Raw genomic sequence first — 19463 nt, 5'->3', positions numbered from 1 at the left:
AGTAGGGAGAGCACTGGTATACTATAATTAAGTATATATGTTTTGATTTCTAAGTAATTTCATGTGGTCATATTAATTACAGTTACTGCTGTAATAGGAACATAGAGTAGAGGTTCATTAATTTGACATGATTGGGGCTTTAGCTCTGCAGGCATAATGTTTCACTATATTATCTAGTGTGCAGAATCCTCCCCCTATAAACCCACTTTGAGTGCCAGATATGCAGGGTCTGCCAAAACCACAAACACAATTATCCCACCATACATTTCTTTACAAGTGGTTCCAGTATTATTTCAAAGCAAGATGTGATGATTTAATTACAGATAAGCTTTGTGCAAGTTGTTGTTGTTGTTGCTTAACCCTGGTCTGTCTGGGCAAGCAGACCTATCGACCATAGGTAAGGTAAGCAACTGTCCCTATGGGACCATCTCATAGGTTCCATACACCATTGATTTTGTCTGCACTGTAGTGTGGCATGGGCTGTGCAGTGCTCTATTGTGTGTTTTATGTGGGCCTATTCTGCAGGTGAGGCATGAATGATCTGTGATTCTACTCAACCCTCATCAAATCTGATAACTGAAGAGGGCTCAGTGGTGTTCTGATCTAAGACTAGCTAAGTGAATTCAAACAGCTCTATTTAAGGATATCTCTGATGGGTGGATGTCAGGAGGGGGAGCTTGTCGTATAGTGTTCTATTCAAGGTGTTGTATTGCCATGCCTGAGAATTGAGTATGTAGGTGTTTCTTCATTGCTAGTGCTGGAATGTCCAGAGGTGGGATGTTGCTGACAAAAATGTGAATGAAATATGAGCAGAAGGTGAGGGTAGTATGAGAGAAATGCACATGAGAAAAATTACAAGATGGAAAGATGTTCAAGAGATGTTTCAAGAAGCAGATGAAAAATGCTTGGTAAAAAGATTAATAAAAGAAAAAAATGGATCTCTGAGGAAATGTAGTCTATCACAGAAAGTTGGCAAAAACAAATTGCTTGTGGAAAGTCCTAATAGAGATTATGAAACACCTTGTTTAAAGACAGCAAAGTACAGGAGCCTTAATGGTGAAGTAAAAGATATGCAAAGGAAGGATAAACAGAAGTGTTTGGCAGAAGAGACAGAAAAAGCTCTCAGCTCCGGTGTTGGAGTGAGTATGTACTATATTACAATCAAAGATATCGCAGAAATTGGTAGAAAAGTAAAACACCTCGTGATATACAATGTTGACAATGATCTAATCACATCTGAGGAAGGTATGGTATAAAAGAGTGCAAAGGACACATCAAGACAGTGATGAATAAGCATTTGACGTGGTGAATAGCTTTGGTATACCAGAACCAGAGCACGAAATCAATATCAGAATGGATGAAATGACATTGAATGATATTCAGAAAACACTGAAACAGATATGGAACTGGAAGACACCTGGTCCTTATGGAATAACTACAGAAATGTTGAAAGTGGACATTGAGGTGGCATCTAAATCATTGCTAGAACTTTTCGGGGAAATACTGGATGGGATGTCGTGTTTCTGCCAGACAAGTGGAAAACTGTCCAAGAAGGGAAGTTTGAAAAATTGTGGTATTGTAAATGGAGAGGGATAACATTGCAGGGCATCATGCATAAAGTTTTCATTTTGATATTATTGAATGAATTCGATATTCTTTAGACCGAGAACTAAGAGAAGAATTGACAGGATTCAGGGAATTTTGAGGTTGTAGGGACGAGATATTCATGTGGCAACACATACTGCAGCAGAGTGTAGCATTCAGAAAACCACTGGTTATGCCTTCATTGATTTTGAAAAGGCTTTTGATAGTGTGCACTGCCCACCACTGTAAAAAGTCCTGAGGAATTACGGTCTACCAGAAAATTATGTATAGTTGAGACAGTTCATAATAGTAGTCAATGTTGTGTCATATGTGGATGGTCTGCTGTCACATACATTTAATGTTCAAAGTGGAGTATTGCAAGGCAGTGTGTTATCACCACTGCTGTTTGTGATACTTATTGACTTTGCAATGTAAGAGGCAATTGGTAATGGAGAGGAAGGAATTAAATGGGTAGATGGCAAGTACCTTTCCAATTTGTGTTGTACAGATGACTTGGTACTATTTAGTAAAAATGTGCAAAACTTACAGACAGTGCTAAATCGACTTGAGGAAAAAGGAAAAGGAGTGGATTTGAAAGTGAACCTATGTAAAACTGAGGTCATGAGAACAAATGAAGCAGCAGTTGAAACTGTTGTAAGTGAAGGCGAGAGAATTGATGATGTTCATAAATTTACATGCCTTGGCAGCGTTATTAGGAAATGACATGTCGATGGAGGATGAGTTTGCTGAAAGTTTAAAGAAGGGTCACCAGGTTATGGGAATGCTGAATAAAATATGGAAATTCAATAGACTGACAATTCCATTCAAAATGAATTAAGTAAACTTTCACTATAACAAACCTCAATATATTGGATTTCAAATTTAACAAATGCTTCAAAGTTCACTGAGTTGTAATAACAGATTATAGTAATACAGGGTACTGTACTAGTCATGAAAAAGTTCTATGAAAAGGATGTGAAAAAAGCTGCAAAAGGGCAAAATTTTGGGCCAGATTAATGTAAAATGGGTATAGTTTTCATTATTAGTAATAGATATGCTGTTGTACCCATTTATTTTCAGACATGTGCTTGAATTCTCACCTGGGAGACAGACCCTCATATTTATGGGAATCTCGGCTGTAACAAACCTAGTTCTTTATAGCAAGGGTGTACTGTATACAGTAGGCTATGTCATTAGCAAGATCGGCAGTAGCATATGGGGGATAGTCATGGTACGGTAATGAGACAGCATCAGGGAAAATTAGTGAGTGAATGAGTGATTGACTGAAACAGATTAGTGGTGCAACCACCAGGGAAAATGAAAGTTTTTGAGAACAAGCATTACAAACAATTCAGGGAATTGGGTGGCGGGATCACATCAGGAATGAAGTCATAAGGGATGTGCAGGTCCCATGCATCAATGAATGTGGCAGATGAAATGCAGATGGAGATGGTTAGGACATGTTTTACGTACCCAATCAACTAGAGTAATCAGAGAAGCAGTTAGATTTGCACCGGAAGGAGTAAGAAGGGTGGGAAGACCAAGGCCAACATGGTTAAGAACAGTAAAGAAAGAAGCAGATGACAGCTGGAATACAGTAACAGAAACTAGTACAGACAGGATTGGTTGGTGAAATTATATGGAGGCTCTGTGTGCTGCAAGGCATTGGAGACAGTAATAATAACAGTAATGATTCAGATAGTAAAGATAAAGCTAGCCTTACTTATAAGTCTTTCTTCTTTTCTTTAAAAAAAAGATACTGTATCATCAATGAGAATGATGATACAGTATCTTTTTTTAAAGAAAAGAAGAAAGACTTATAAGTAAGGCTAGCTTTATCTTTACTATCTGAATCATTACTGTTATTATTACTGTCTCCAATGCCTTGCAGCACACAGTAATGAATCAGATAGTAAAGATGAAGCTAGCCTTACTTATAAGTCTTTCTTCTTTTCTTTATAAAAAAGATACTGTACCAGTAAAGTAATCCCTCAATTGATGATGGCTATGTGTTCTGTAATTTTTTTTTACTTTAAGTGCATTGTTACAGCATGGATATTTTATTTCCTTTTATTCAGTTCTGTACAGAAAAACAGAATGCATTCTTGATATACATTTTTGTATCCCCCCATTTAATATACTGTAGTAGCCACTAAACGAATAATTACTCACCACTGGTTGTAAAGAATAGCAAATAAATTGTCATGCTGTGGTAGTTTAAAAGAAAATACTGTAGTAAAGGCTGGAGGTAGTCTTTTCTGATCAATTGATCTGTTCTTGTACCTTCCTGCTGCAGCAGGTGTAGGTATGAGAGTGATTCCTTTTTTTCTTACTCATTTTTAAAGACTGACACATGTGAAATTTTTCACAGAACACAGGACATCTCACGTCGAAATATTAGAGTGTCCCATATGCCATCAGAAGCTCTCCAACAGGCATGCTCTTAATGGTAAGGTGTTGTTAATGTGTTTCTAACTTCTGTCTGTCTGTTTGTGGCCAAATACCTTAATCCCAAAGAGGTTCACCATAAGCAAAATGCATCCATATCACCCTGTCCTATACCATCAGTCTGCCCTCCCGCTGAAGTACACCTCCCTCATTCATACACTGTACTGCTCGACTGTGTCCTATCACCCTATCTGTAGTCTCCCCCTCCAACTTCCGGTGTACAGTTGTTCCCTTTATAATGTGATATTCCATTCCACAAAGTAAAAAACTTAGTTAACTCATTATGATTATTGTACAGGTACTCCATTTCATTTCAACCAGGCTACCACCAGATTCATTTCAACTCAGGATGAAAAAGGGGTTAGTGAAAGCTATTTTTCATCCCTTTAGATCAGAAAGACTCCCCTAAGCTGAAGAAAAACTTCTTGAGAAAGCACAGTTATGATTTTTTTTTCTTTTTAATGTCATCACAATGAAGTGGATAATAAGGTTAGGAAAAAAAACACATCCTTATCAAGATGCCTGTAAAACCACTGTCCTCCCTTTTTCATTCTGCACTTCCTCCTTGAAGGTGCAGTGACAGCAGATGGTAAGGCAGATCTTGAAGTATGGAGAAGGATACAGGCATATGAAGCAGTATGGAGAAAGGTAGAAGAGGTAATGATAGACAGAAAAATAGGAAAAAGATAAAAGCATAAGGACACATGTTAAACCAACTTTTTTGCTTGTACTGGAGGAGGGACTATCCTTAAAAGAAGAACACCAAAACAACCTTCAAGCAGCAGATAATAGTTAGGTCAGAAGAACTGCAGAATAGAGGAAAAATGATAAAAGGATGGCAAACCTGCGAGTAGAAGTGTAGCTAAACAGAAATGCAATGCATTTATGCATTATGCATTTTACGAATATGAAATTTGAATCTTTTTTACTGTACTAATTTCTTTTCCAGGTTGTAGTGTTTGCTGGTGACCAGTTTGATTTAGGTTTGGGGGTACGTGGGGCAACTTTTCCTAGATGACAGACCGATAAGTAATTTTCCCCATAAGATTATATAGTTATTTCTAAGTTGGGGATTCTCAAATCACAGCTTGTGCCTAGTCTCACAAATCCACGATTTAGGAGATTCCACTGTATTCTCAATGCATTTACTCGTTTCAGCTCACAAAAGAACACATACTGGAGAACGACCATTTCAGTGCACAAAGTGCTTGTCAAGATTCACAAACCGAGGCAACCTTGCCCGCCACATAGCAAGTCATGATGGAGAGAAGCCTTGGCAGTGTGCTAAATGCGGCAAACGGTACACGGAGAAAAAGTCACTTAAAGTTCATATGCGCGCACATACTGGAGAGAAGCCTTATGCGTGAGTATATTCTTGTTGTTGTGGCCACAGGCTCATCTGAAAGTGAAATCAATGTACAGCAGGCTGAATTATGCTCCTTCTGCAGCCCGCCATCCATCTTTCAGGAGACAGGGAATGATGAGGGATGCTCGTATATCCAGACAGCAGAGCCACCTGATTATATCAGTGCCAAAATGGGAAGACATCCCTTTCAAGCACTGAGCATATTATTAAGTTACAAGAATATTATGCAGTTCTTATAATGCACTCTCCAGTCTTGTGTGTTGTAGGGATGACTCGGTCTGCTTTTGTGAGGAGTGAATATGATTTGACTGCTGTATGAAATTCTTAATATGCCATGAAATCAGCTGGTAAGAAAAAGAAGGCACTATAATATAAGAAAAGGGTTATTTGAAGCTCAAAATTATACGAGGTAGACACTGGTATTGTTAACTGAGCCCCCCTTGCAACACATGAGCTTTGGGTTGCATAATAAATGGATCACCTTATATACAGGTATAGCAGTGATTCTCAAACTGTGGGTTGTGACCCAAAAGTGGGTCAAGAGAGGAATACGATGGGTCGCAGAGACACAGAATGGACATATATAATGCTTTAAATATATTTTTATTTTTGTCATTGAATTAATGGTTATCGTTATTACACTGTCAGCATACTGTTAATGACTATGATAGTTTGTATATAGGTTACTCACTATATATTTGTGAAAAACGTCATTGCAGCTGTCATTTCAAAATCAGAGACATAATATAAATTTTTCTAAAGAAACGCCTGTTGAACTTTCTCCTCTGCCCATTTCCTCGTTCATCTCCAACTGTGGAACACATATGATGAAGGTGACACTGGCAGTAATTCCTGACCATTTCACTGTACAGTCAGGTGGTAGGTGGTTGTACCCATCATCCACTCACGATGTAATGCTGCCTACTTGTTCCTTCATATCTATCATTCTGTGTCTGTGTTTGCCATTATCTTTTCCTACTCCTCCCTTTCCTTCCTGTCACTTTTTGTTACTCTTCTTTCCATTTCTGGTGGATCTACACTGAGTGTCAAGTGATATTTTCCTGCAGCCCAGAAAACCATTTATACCTCTGGGTGGTAACCATATAACCAAATAATGGGGTGATGTGAAACCTGCTGTGGTGCTCCTGCTGGCTGGGTGGAGATATGCAAATGCAGCATCCGTTCAGGAACCAAGCCTCTACACTTTTCCCAACATCTAACCACTGTGGGGCACTGTCAACCACAAGGGAACATCAGATCACTACTCAGGATGACCCTGTAGGGGCATTTGCTTGCCTGTGCTTGATGGGCTAGATGCTTTAGAGCATTTAATGTCTAGTCTAATTATCAGTATGTATACTCTGAAGTGGGGTGTCTGACGTTAGAGTAATTGATATTCTTATATCAGTCTGACCAGAAGTAGCACCTGCCCGCAGTATCACAGTGCAGCAATGAAAATGACTCAACACCAACAGTTTATAGGCTATTGTGCATGCATGCATATGTGTGTGTGGATTTAGAGTTTTTTTTTTTTCTTTTTTTTTTTTTTTTTTTTTTTTTCCAATATAAGAAAGAAGGAACCATAGGCCAGGAGCTCACAAGATTGTTCCCTCTAAGAAAAAACAAGATAACAGAGAGCCAAATTCAAGATCTGTTCATTTCGAGGGGGGGTTGCAAGCCTGTAGCAACGATATTTGGTAGATTATGGGCCAGAAAGTTTAAGAATGATTGAGATATAGCATCCCTCTACCTATCTGTTGTTTTATACTCAATGCTTTCACATTTCTGGCACCCTAAAGAAGAGGTTTTAGCCAAGTAGTGTCAACATTCATGTATTTTATATGGTGATGGGAGGAGTCCTTTCATATTCATAGACCTGAGGAGAGATTACATGGCCTCTTATCTTTAGTTACATTGGCGCACAAAGTCTGGCAGCCTTACCTCAGGGTCATTGATGTTTTGTCTGCTCATTCAAAATGAGTGCCCTCTAATGCGCTTCCTGCACTTTACCAATGGTGTTGTAAGAGAGCCTGAAAGCTTCATCTTCAGGGTGCTGCCAAAGAGTTAGTATAGAGTGAATTTGTTTAAGAATCACTGGTCTACATCTCTCACATTCCCAGCCCCAAGACAAAGTTGTTCATGTGAAGGTTAAATTCCTATTCCTAGTACTCTGCTACAGGTAGTTAGCTACTGTGGTAGGATAACTATGTATTAAACAAGTGCTACCAAAATTATTGTTGCACATGCAATGAATCATTATGACATCCAAGATATTACCAATATGCCGGGAATCAAACCCGGGACTCTCAGGTTAGAGCCAGGCAGCATACCACTACACCATGACCAGATAAAAGTTAACTCACATTGTTACAGTCTTGCAACCAATGTCCCTCTGCCCCCCACTGTGGGCCTGAAGAGGATGAGTTAACCCCCTGGCACTCGGGCAAGTAGATGCTTTTAATCTATCCCAAGAACTTACGGCAAGTCAGAATGAAGAGAGAAACCTGTACTGTACACCTGGTTGTGGTGTAGTGGTATGCTGCCTGGCTCTCACCTGTGAGTCCCGAGTTCGATTCCCGGCATGTTGGTAATATCTTGGATGATTTTTCTTGTGTACAGTACATGTTTCTCTCTTCATTCTGACTTGCCGTAAGTGCTTGGGATAGATTAAAAGCAACTACTTGCCTGAGTGCCAGGAGGTTAACTCATCCTCTTCAGGACCACAGTGGGGGCGGAGGGACATTGGTTGCAAGATTGTGACAATGTGAGTTAACTTTTACCTGGTCGTGGTGTAGTGGTATGCAGCCTGGCCCTCACCTGAGAGTCCCAGGTTCGATTCCCAGCATATTGGTAATATATTGGATGATTTTTCCTGTGTACAGTACAGGTTTCTCTCTTCAATCATTATGACAGCTGCATTCTGTACCATTTTTGACTCTATCTATCTGTCTATAGCCAGATGCCATAATCCTATAAAGAGTGGCTGTTTGACTTTGAGTTAGTTGTTTTACAGGGAGGGGCACTAACATTCCACCAACCCACTTGTTGATACATTGGGAACAACATATGAATTGGTTCTGTGGTTACCACCCAGCATTGTAAGTAGTTTCTTGCCTTACAGAGAATGATTTGGCTTGTTACTAAATGCAAAACCACCTAAAAAGAAAAGAAGAGTAGTAAAAAGTGACAGGCAAGATGAGAGAAATAGGATGAGAGGGGGACAGCCACAGAAAAAGAATGATAAAGTTGAAGGAAGAAGTAGACAGCACTACATTGAGACATTGAGTAAGTGGATGATGGTTTCCACTGCCTTCAATGAACTTCATTATTCAAGCTTTTATTTGGACTTTGTAACAGTGCTTTGTATGTACACTGTATATTATTTCAGACATCTATTATTTCAGATGTTCCCAATGCCCTAAGAGGTTTGCACAATCTGGCATTCTTCAGGCACACATGTTAATCCACACTGACCAATTTGGCCACTTGTGTGATGTGTGTGGGAGGTCTTTCCGACAGCGTTCACAGCTGGTCACCCACCATCAGCGTCATGAAGGGGTAAAGCCATTTGCTTGCCCAGAGTGCAACAGAAGATTTACAACTAAAGGTACCAATTTCAGAAGTTATTTCTCATAGAAGACTTACCTTATAACTTGCCCTTCTCACTTCTGTCATCTAACTCAGGATTGCTCACTGCTGTGATTTCCTCCCTTTCATGTCTGTTGTAAATGGCCCACTCATTTATTCTGCACATCACCAGTCTTCTTATAAGGTCCTTCCTAATTTATCGGTTCTTGTGATTGTTCTTTCACTCGTTAATTATACCATTGTGGAGGTGATGTAGATGTGATAGAAAATGTTTGAAGAAATGCCTTCATGACCACCATGTCTGGTGGTAAGGCATCTGTCTCTGGATAAGTAGATAAAATTATAGATTGCATATATATTTCAGGTGGCATGTATCAGCACCTTTGGACCCACATTGAGGAGTTGTACTTAATTAATTTTAGCTTGCATTTATATTTCAGGTGACATGAATTGGCACCTTAGGACTCTTATATGGGGAATTTTAACTGCTTAATTATAGCTTGCATATATTTCAGGTGACATGGATGGGCATCTCGAGAAGTGCACTGGAGAGTTTGAACTATTTAACCCATTGAGCCTGGGGATGACTTTTGCATTTTTGTGTCATTTCCTGTCTGTTTTATGTACTTTTAAACTGAAAGGATTAGATATAACAAAAATAAGCTTCTAATTAGAAGAGGCCATTCCCAAGGTGAATAAACTTGTCTGTCAGCAGTAAGAATAAACTAAAAAAGGCCATCACCTGGATCCAGGAAGTTAATTATGGCATTCATTTATATTTTAGGTGACATGGATCGACACCTGAGAACTCACACTGGGGAGAGGCCATTTCCATGTGATGTGTGTGGCTCGTCATTTGCTCGACCTCAAACTCTTCAGGAACACAAAAATCGACACTTTAATTTTAAACCTTATGTATGCAAGATATGTGGCAAAAGTAAGTAGCAGTAATATTTCAGAAACTCAATCTAGACACTATTTTTATAACATATGCATCCAAGATTTGTAGCAGAAAACAGGTACAATTGATGGCTCAAAAATTGCTTTTTGGGATTAACAGTTTGGTCACCTGTCTTTATCATCAAATCTTGTTTCTTACATTTACACGGGGTGGACGGACCCAGATCATGGCTCTTTGAGTACATTTAAGATGTTAGCCATAGAAAAAGGAAGCCTCTGATTTAATTTCTCCTCTTCCTATGCAATCAGAAAAGCATATATAGAAATGCTTCTTGTGCGTCCATGGTTTTGTGTATAAAAGTAATTTTATGCTTGTTTGGCAGCCATTTTTTATGTGCTTAAATACACATAAAAAAATAATGGTCAAACTGGTTTAAGATAATGTAGACACATACTCTGGAAGCTGGACATTCCTGTCACACAGCAGGGGCACCAAAACACTCACTCGATGTAGTGCTGCCTTCAGGTGATTGTACACTGAGTGACAAACCAGATGATTTACTGTAACCCAGGAGATTATTTACTATGCTGGATGATAGCCATATAACCAAATGACATCTTGTTTGAAGGAAGGAACTACAACTGGATGGGGCCCGCAAGGGTTTATATCTGAGGGATGGTTGAAATTTATTGCTCACATAATGCTTTGAGGCTGGTCACCCTCACCTTCAGTGTTTGGACTGCATAACCTAACCTCAGACCTATATGCTACTTACAGGAGAGAAAAGGATTGGATGGTGGATGAATGGAAGATGAGAAGAACTGCAGAATGCATGATGACCTTATGCCAAAAAAAACGTGGTGAAGCATGGGCTTCCACCAACCTTGTAGCCTGAAGTATGGGAATGTGGCATAGGGTGCTCTTCTCACAGTTTATGAACTAGTGACTTTGGAAGGAGGCCATCATGTCTTGTGAGGGTATATGATTGGATGCAAAAAGTAGTATATCTGGTGTTTTACTCTTTAATTTTGGGATGATTCCTCATGCCACCATATGTGATGCCTACATGGTGTCATAAGCAGCTGGAAGCCACTTTCTAGGGTTCCTCCAGAAGGAGATTGTAGAATACAAATCCTGTTATTTGTCCTCTACAGGCAGTGTACTGAATTGAGCCATTGTCTCCTATCTAGACTGGGCTATGCTGTTTTAGCATAAAGGTAATTAACGTTATTTAGAAGGTGTTTTTGATGTATCTGAGATTCTTATCAAGTTCATTGGCTAAAGCAAAGTACAGCATAACATTTACAGTGATATCTGCAGCAGGTTTTCATATATGATATACTGCATCTTTCAGATTTCTATGAACATTCTGCATGTTCCCGCCATGTGAAAAGACTGCACAGCAGAGAAACAGGGAACACTCCAGTGTCAGAAAATATAATCCGGCTCACAAGCAGTGAGCAAGAGCAAGGTGGGGTTAAGCTTATAAAACTTTAAGTTTTATACAAGGTGATTCACTACTCTGAGGCCCCAGAATATTGCCAGTATATCAGTTGTTAATGAATGGATTTAAATTAAACTTTGTAATTCAAAGCATCAGTTTACATCAGTCATATACAGCATTGGAGAAACTCCCCTACATTGATGAAAAGCTGTTCTTCCACCATTGTGGCACTGAAGGGACATCTGTTGGTCAGTTGCACTGATCCAGTGATCATGCCATACTCAGTAACTGACCTCATATTTTTTATTATCCTGATTCAGTTCAAGCTATTTTTTCTGGCTATCAGGTCACTGCAAAGGAGAAGGATTTGAAAACTAGCCTTGCACACTTCAATAACTACGTAAGAAAAAACATTATTAGGAGAATGTAACTATCATTGTGGATAATTTTATATTGTTTATAAAGGCTGGGCAGCTCTCAGTACTGCATAATCTCTAGCAGCATCTCTGTTCAGTCCCTTATCCCTGAAGTCACACTATATGACCTTGCACCAGGTTGTTTTTGTTCTACCTCTCACAACCTTACCCTCAGCATTCACACCTCTCACCCTCCACACTCAGTTGTTATCCTCCATCCTCTCCACATGCTGAAACTATCTCAGTCTATCCCATCTTATCACAGCATTAGTACATTCAATTCTCATTCATCCTCTCAATTCTTCAGTCACAAACGTAACCCCCCAGGCCAGTCATTCAGTGGTGCATTTTACATCCATCAAATCATTATACGTAATCTCTATGTGTTTAAACATATGAATATCCTCTTTAAAAATGAAATGATGAAACAATTTACTTCCCAAGTCTCACTTCTGTCGAGCATTACATTCCTAACACATGCTGCTTGCAAGGACCCCTTAACACAGATGCAGAGCCCTCTCAGTGTCAGAAGAGGCAATAACTCCTTAAACTTCTTCCAACCATTCCTTACCCTATCCAGCACATATCAGTGTCCCCCTATAACAAAACTCCTCCACACACTCAAGAGACCCTCAGCAAGGTCAGGTCTTTCCCACTTCTCTGCTTCTGCTACTCTTTCCTATACATTGCACACAATCAGCTTTATTTCACAGCCGACCTTTGATACCATTACACTGCTTATATACCCACTTATCACAAACACTGCACAAGATGGAGTAAGTCTCACACTCTTGTGGCAAATTGATCATGGCTACGCTCGCTCTGGTTTGACAGCATTGCCAGCAACCCTTGATATCATCACTTTTGTTTTATCCACAGTACTCTCAAACCCCTGTACCCAATTCCATCTCTCTGCATCCTGAATCTTTCCTTCACCACCCTCTCCTTTTCTGCTATCAGTATTCATCTGCATGTAACACCTCCCATGAAAATGCAGTTCTGAAGTCACTTGAGAGAACTTCAAGTGCTGTGATAAACAATAAGATTCCCCAAACTGACCCCTAATGCGCACCAGCTTTCACGTAAAACTCATCACTCAAATCCTCTTACACTTGGACCTGGATGCAAGCACCCTCATGCATTGCTATTAACCACTCTGATTAACAACTTCTCAATCCCAAGCTATCTCATTGCCCACTTCACCACCTCTCTAGGGACTCTTTCGAAGGCCTTCTTCAAAATTAACCACATTAACTAGCAAGTTCTCAATCCCAAGCTTTCTCATTGTCTGCTTCACTACCTCCCTAGGAACTCAAAGGCTTTCTCGAAATCAGCAAAAACAAAATACAGCTCCCTTTTCCATCGTATATATTTTTTCTGAAGCTCTCAGACAATGAAATTGCACCAAAAATTTTCCATTTTGGAAATCTAGGTTCAGTTAGGTTCAGATGTTGAAGGAGACTGTTTTCAGAACTTGGTGTAATTGTAGACAGTTGTAATGGAGTAAAAAAGTAAGTAGTATATTTTACTGAAATTTCTTAAGTAATAATGGTAATATTAAATTTATCTGGGGCCTGAGAGTATTGAATCATCCTTTATTTACTGCATTTTATATTCAAAGATTAATTAAAAATTATTTATTTAGTTGCTGCTAGTGGAACATGCAGCTACCATTTCAATATTAAAAGTGTACATTATCCCATAATATCTCAATGAGTTTGGAAATTAGAGAATTATCAAACATGATAGTGTACCATCCTGACGGCAAACCATTGTTACATATCAGCATTTAGAGATACCATATTATTGTGGTGCTCCACTGAATGCCTGTGTTTTGCCACTTTTCCACTGTGTTCTTATTTCCCCCAGTTCTCCTATCACTGGTGGCTTTCTGTGCTCTTTTATCCCTCTTGATTACAGCAGTGTCAGCACCTTTGAGGAACCTGATATATTTTGCCTACAACTATGACCAAGTACTTTGGGGTGAAAACAGCTTGGCAGTTTTTTAAATTTAAATAACAATTTATGAACCTCATGTTTCATCTGTGCCTACTGAAATGTAAAAATTACTTATTAATCACCCCATAATGGTAATGCAGAAAGGATAAATCATATTTTAATGTTAATTATTCTGTCAGATCATAAATTTTTCCATGGAATTTTTGTATAATTTGATTTCTTCTTCCTTAGCCTTTATCATTCTTTTTCTGTGCCTGCCCTCCTCTTTTCCTATTTCTCCCATCTTTTCTGTCACTACTTATTGCTTTTCTTTCCATTACAGGTGGCTTTACATTGAGTGACAAGCCAAATGGTTTCCTGTAAGCCAAGAAACCATTTACAACACTGGGTGGTAACCATATAACCAAACCATATGTGCTCCCTACGTGTCAAGTGGGTTGGTGGAGGGTTAGTGCCCCTCCCTGTAAAACAAATAACTCAGAGTCAAATGGCCACCCCGTACGGAATTATGGCGTCTGGCAATAGATAGATAGATAGATAGATTTAACTGAGAATGTAAGTATCTGTTAACTTTATATTAAACATCCTCAAAATTATTATTATTATTATTACAGTATTATTATTACTGTATTTTATTTACTTAGTCATTTATTTTTTTGTGGGGGTTAAACTGGACTTCACAAGGCTAAAGAAGAAAAAAAATAAATAATCTTCCTTTGTGATTTTCTTGTTTGTTTTTGAAGGCATCAGTTAGAAGCAGTGATATTCTAAATTTATTATCACCTCTTATAATAGCAGAACAACATATTTGTACCACAAGTGAGTTGTGGTGGGGTGTACATTTCTGTAGTGCACGGGAAAACAGTTGTTTAATAGAATACATGCAGGTTTTAGAACCTACAATGATATGATGAACAGTCAAAAGCCCATTTTCTCTCAGGTTCAGTTAACAGTAGAACACAGTATAAACATATGATTATAGACGATGAAAAATTTTGTTTACCTTGTATGGTCCATACTGCTGGCATCGCTTCTTAGCAACTATTACCTGATTGGCTGAGAAGTTATATCACAGCCCAGCACTGACTGCGGGGCCATAAATAAAGAGAACAGAGTAATATGATTAAAAAAGAAAAATCATTTTGGGTCACTTTTAAGAATTTAGACTTGAGATTAATCTCTGTCTAATGATATTCCAAGTAGCCAGTTTTTTTGCTCGTAGCCCTTTTCATTTTTTTTTTTCTTTTTTTTTTTTTTTGTTGCCTGTTACAACATACAGGGATTTCATGGGTTGCATTCTTTCATCCTTATTCCAGGTGTAATATAGTAAAACCCCTTTTAACTCCAATGATGTATTTTTCATTTTATTCTTGCTACTTTCAGACAGTATTGTTTAGCATAGGAGAGATCTTTCAGAATAAAGAGGCTAGGTACAATTAATAGTAACCTGTTCGGTATGGGAGATCTTTCCTAAATAGAGTAAAATGGTCTGGAAGTGACAAGAATAAGATGACACCACCATACTGAAGGGATTAAACTTTATTATTTTTTATAGGATCTGGAGAACAGGGGATCTTGATTACCTCTTTGAATTCAGGTGACAAAAATAAGAACATGGGAGACCAGCAAGGTGAGAGACAAGGAGATTCAAAAGAAGGAGGTGCTGTTAAAGATGAGGAAAGAGAGGAAGAACGAGACATTAAGCATCATATATTTGTAATGCACACTACTGATAATGAAGAACCAGAGCTCATCACTATAGCTGAACTACCAAACTCACTTGGTAAGTCTGTTGTAGAACTGTTGATGGTTTTGGACACCTTATATTCATATTATCTCAGTAAGGTGAGGTGTTCCACATGTGGATGCTTAGTGGACATGTATTGAGAAAACCAGTAAGATGGCATAAAGGGAGTCAATAAGAGTAGTCAGAGCTCAACGGAGACATGAGATTTAGATGGAGAGATAATGTGCAGTGAGATAAGAGAGAGCTGGGTACGTGGGAGCAAGACACGGAAAACAGATGATGGTGGAGGAGAAGCACAAAAGAGACTCATCTAGACTGGGCATAAGGCACAAAAGAAGACACAGCACAGAATAAAGGATTTATCAAATCTAGAGAGGCTTTGATTGCTTTGAAAGAAGCCAGTCATGGGTATTGAGCCACTACTCAGTCATTGTCAGGATATTGATGCAACCTCTTAAAACTGAACACTTTATATTTCCATTTTAGTTCAACGACTGCTCCCTTTGATGATATCCAGCCAGTGTAACACCTACGATTATCAATTCCTTCAGACTGTGCGTTAAATCTTCTGTATCTCATCATTCAGTTTTTCCAGCATTTCATCATGCAAACTCATATGCTGTAACATTGATGATTTTGGCATATTGTTGTTTCAAATGTGCTGTTAGTGTATTTATGTCTATGACAGAAGATTTAGCATAAAGATTGTAACAGTGTTTCAAAATTGTAGTAAAATTTGTATCTGATCTCTATTGTTCACATCAGTTGAACTGGGTAGTGCTCTTGAGCTGGGTGGTTAGTTAGTGACAGGGAAGACTAGAGCTACTACATCACCAGCAATCAGAGCCCAAGTTCCTGGCTATCTTCCTTATGCTAATTTTTTATCGAGTGTTTCAGTAATCATGAGGGTAATCCAGTTTGCCTTGTTGAGCATTATCCATAAACAGTTTTCAAAAACTGCAGACATACTACAAATTGTGTAGTTTACCAGAATGAAGAGTATTATTGCTGTTTTCACTGAAGCCTTAGGGACAGGCAGAGATAAAAGTTTGCCTGCTATTCCACTATGTCTACTTCTCACTTGATGAATGTTCATCACTTTCCTCCCTGATCTATCTTACCACAGAGAACCATCTGTGAGCAGAGAAACATATACCTTGCCTTTCTCAGCCTAGCAGTATTAGCAATCAAGAGAAACTGAGAAGAAGAAGAGCTAGATTACAGATAAATTTTTGTCCCCTTGTCAACAGTCTGGGACATATTTCACCTAATAATCCAACAGCTTTGCTTCTTGCTGCTCTCTGGTAATTGCCCTTCCTGAGATGAGAGAAGCTTGATGTGTTTTTCTGACCATAGTTGACTCACTGACGATCCATTTGGAAGAACAATGACTGGTGTGCCTTAAGTTTAAACTATACTCAGTTTTTTTTATTGAGGCGAAGATGCACTTGATAGGTTGGTGACAATTGGCTGAATGCAACATGTCAGAATAACATTTACTAACCCAAATTTCCCCATCAGATATATGTTGTCAATTCATAGTAAGAGATTATGAAGTAATGTTGCATTAAGCCAATCATCACCAATTGATCAAGTGCATCTTCGCCCCAATAAAAAAAACTGAGTATAGATATTGTGGGTTATAAGGGGAATGTATGACCCTGACTTACTCATTATAGATAGATAGATTCCCCCCTCCCTACAAGCTGAAAGTGTCAATCATCTGTACTTCATAATGAACTCAATATGTTTATCATCATGATGTAACAGGTTATTGTTGACCATCCCCAGTCTGGTTTTCACCCAGCATTGTAAATGGGTTGTGGGACTACAAGAAACCTTTATGTTTGTCATTCGTGAAGAGTCACCTGAAGTGGAAAGAAGAGTAATAAAAAGTGATAGGAAGGATGGGAGAAATAGAAAGAGAGGAGAGTAGACATATAAAATGAATTATATGGCTTAAGGAAGAAATAAGCAGCACTGCATTGAGTGGATGATGGTCACCATCACCTACCACCTGATGTAGCAGGTGCTGTTGCATTGTATTAATTAGGCTCCCTCTTTGCTGTCTGTACTAATTTTTTTTTAGACATGTTCAATATATCTGTTCCCACAGTCTTTTGATTTCTGGTTATATGCTAATCAATTGAAATGCTGAAGCTTACTTGTTTTCAACCTTTAGATTTATTTTCATTATGTGATACAGTATTACAATATTAAATTTGTTATTTAGATGATGCAAGTGATGGTGGTGAATCAGCAGTCTCCTGTGGTGGATGTGGTGCCTTGGTCTTTGTAGATAACTTCAAAGACCATGCCAACCATTGTACTTCTGAACAAGGTCAGTGTTTTATACACAATGTTGTTTTTATACTAGATTTTTTTTATTGCTTAATTTCAGACTGGCTGTTATAATCCTTTACTTGCTTTCCTTTGCCACTTACTAATTTCCATTTGCTCCCCAACTTATGAACTTTTGAGTTACAAACTTTCGGAGACTCAGACTTTTTTTTAGAGGCACTTGTAATTTTTTTTTTTTTTTTTCACTGATATCTACAAATTATTGTATTCAGTACATCTTTAAGTAATTGGTACTGCAGTGGTACTTTAGTTGCTACCTACATTCTTAATGTTCACCAATGATTTGTATACTGTATATTGTATTTGGCCTTAGTTATTTGTGAATTTGAACTTCCAGACTTTTCAGGTTACAAACCAACTCTCAGTCCCAAGTAATTTCATAAGTGGGAGAGCAGCTGTACTTATGTTAAATTTTTTAGAGGGATGTCACCATACATACTCAAAACTAATGTGCTGCACCGTCAGCAAGAGTTTAGGGTATTATGTACAGTACTGTACACTAGACGAATGTTCCACCTTAGACACTGGTGCACCATTTCAAGCTTTTGAATGTAAATTAAGAAATAGAAAAGCAATAGCCCGACACTTGCTGTTAGTTTGCAGTGACTGTGTCCAAGAAGAGTGGTGACAGGAAGAGGAGGGCTAGGAGCCATCAACTTCCCTGACCCTCCTCCAACCACAACTTCACCGCTTTCTTGCGCGGTTGCTAGATTATCGGAAGTCTAGCCAGGGCCACCGACAACCATCACCAGGCCTGGGACAAGATTATTGACAACAGGCCCCTCTCTTCCTGAAAACTATACTGAATATATTATACTCAAAGCCTAGACTGTAGCACCAGTCGAGCAGGGCAGTACTCCCGAGGTGGACGGAAAGCTGATGACAGGGAGTGCTGGAGCTCCCGTTTCATCAGCCCTCAGGACTAGTTCCTGACCATCCCCCTTTGCTGAACTTTTTCAGTGTCTCAGTTACACAGAGAGTAGGCCAGCATGCTCTCCAGTACAAATTTCTCTAACTATCTTCACCACACTACATGCACAGTACACACTACACTTCCTATTCAAAATTAACCAAAAATGGCGTCAATTCACCCAGCCTCGGAGTCCCCAGGGGGGGGGACCATAAATGCCCCTGTCATCTGCCCCTCTCCCGGTGACGACTCGAGGTGCCTAGAACCACGGTCTGACTCTCTTCTTCTTCATTTCTGCAACATTCGCGGCCTTTCATCTAACTTTCGCTCTGTTGAGCACCACCTCTCCTCCTCTAAACCTCACCTTCTTTTTCTAACGGAGACTCAGCTGTCTGAGGCAACTGACAGCAAACCCTTTTCTGTATCCTCCTACTTTCTCTATACTCATTTCAAAGCCAAAGGTGGCTGTTGTGTATACATACGCAACGACTTATCTTGCTCTCGTGTTCCTGACCTTGATTCTTCTGAATTCTCCACACTCTGGCTTCAGCTTTCTTGTCATTCTCTGACTAAATATATCTGTGCTGTTTACTTATCCCCTAATTCTACTGACTATCAAAAATTCTTCGATTATCTTACTTCTACGATGGAACACATTCTGTCCATTTCTCCTTTCTCTGAAATCTCCATTCTTGGAGATTTCAATGTTCACCACCACCTTTGGCTCTCCTCTCCTTTC

At 39.0% G+C, this 19463-nt stretch overlaps 1 protein-coding gene across 1 annotated transcript in view; it reads left to right on the top strand.

Annotated features, from left to right (window-relative positions):
• The window catches only part of LOC145414449 (uncharacterized), a 40637-nt gene that overhangs the window by 15900 nt on the left and 5274 nt on the right, over nucleotides 1-19463 (top strand). Inside the window, exons 6-12 of the mRNA XM_080284006.1 lie at nucleotides 3956-4033; nucleotides 5191-5395; nucleotides 8803-9005; nucleotides 9771-9923; nucleotides 11242-11358; nucleotides 15262-15489; nucleotides 17687-17794. Of these exons, the coding sequence (XP_080140132.1) occupies nucleotides 3956-4033; nucleotides 5191-5395; nucleotides 8803-9005; nucleotides 9771-9923; nucleotides 11242-11358; nucleotides 15262-15489; nucleotides 17687-17794 (1092 nt within the window). The remainder of the gene's footprint in view (nucleotides 1-3955; nucleotides 4034-5190; nucleotides 5396-8802; nucleotides 9006-9770; nucleotides 9924-11241; nucleotides 11359-15261; nucleotides 15490-17686; nucleotides 17795-19463) is intronic.

Source organism: Coenobita brevimanus, chromosome 99 (assembly GCF_032717465.1).
Source record: "Coenobita brevimanus isolate Jiangsu-jjx chromosome 99, ASM3271746v2, whole genome shotgun sequence".
Taxonomy (NCBI): Eukaryota; Metazoa; Arthropoda; class Malacostraca; order Decapoda; family Coenobitidae; genus Coenobita; species Coenobita brevimanus.
This window is presented reverse-complemented; position numbering and strand designations above follow the sequence as displayed.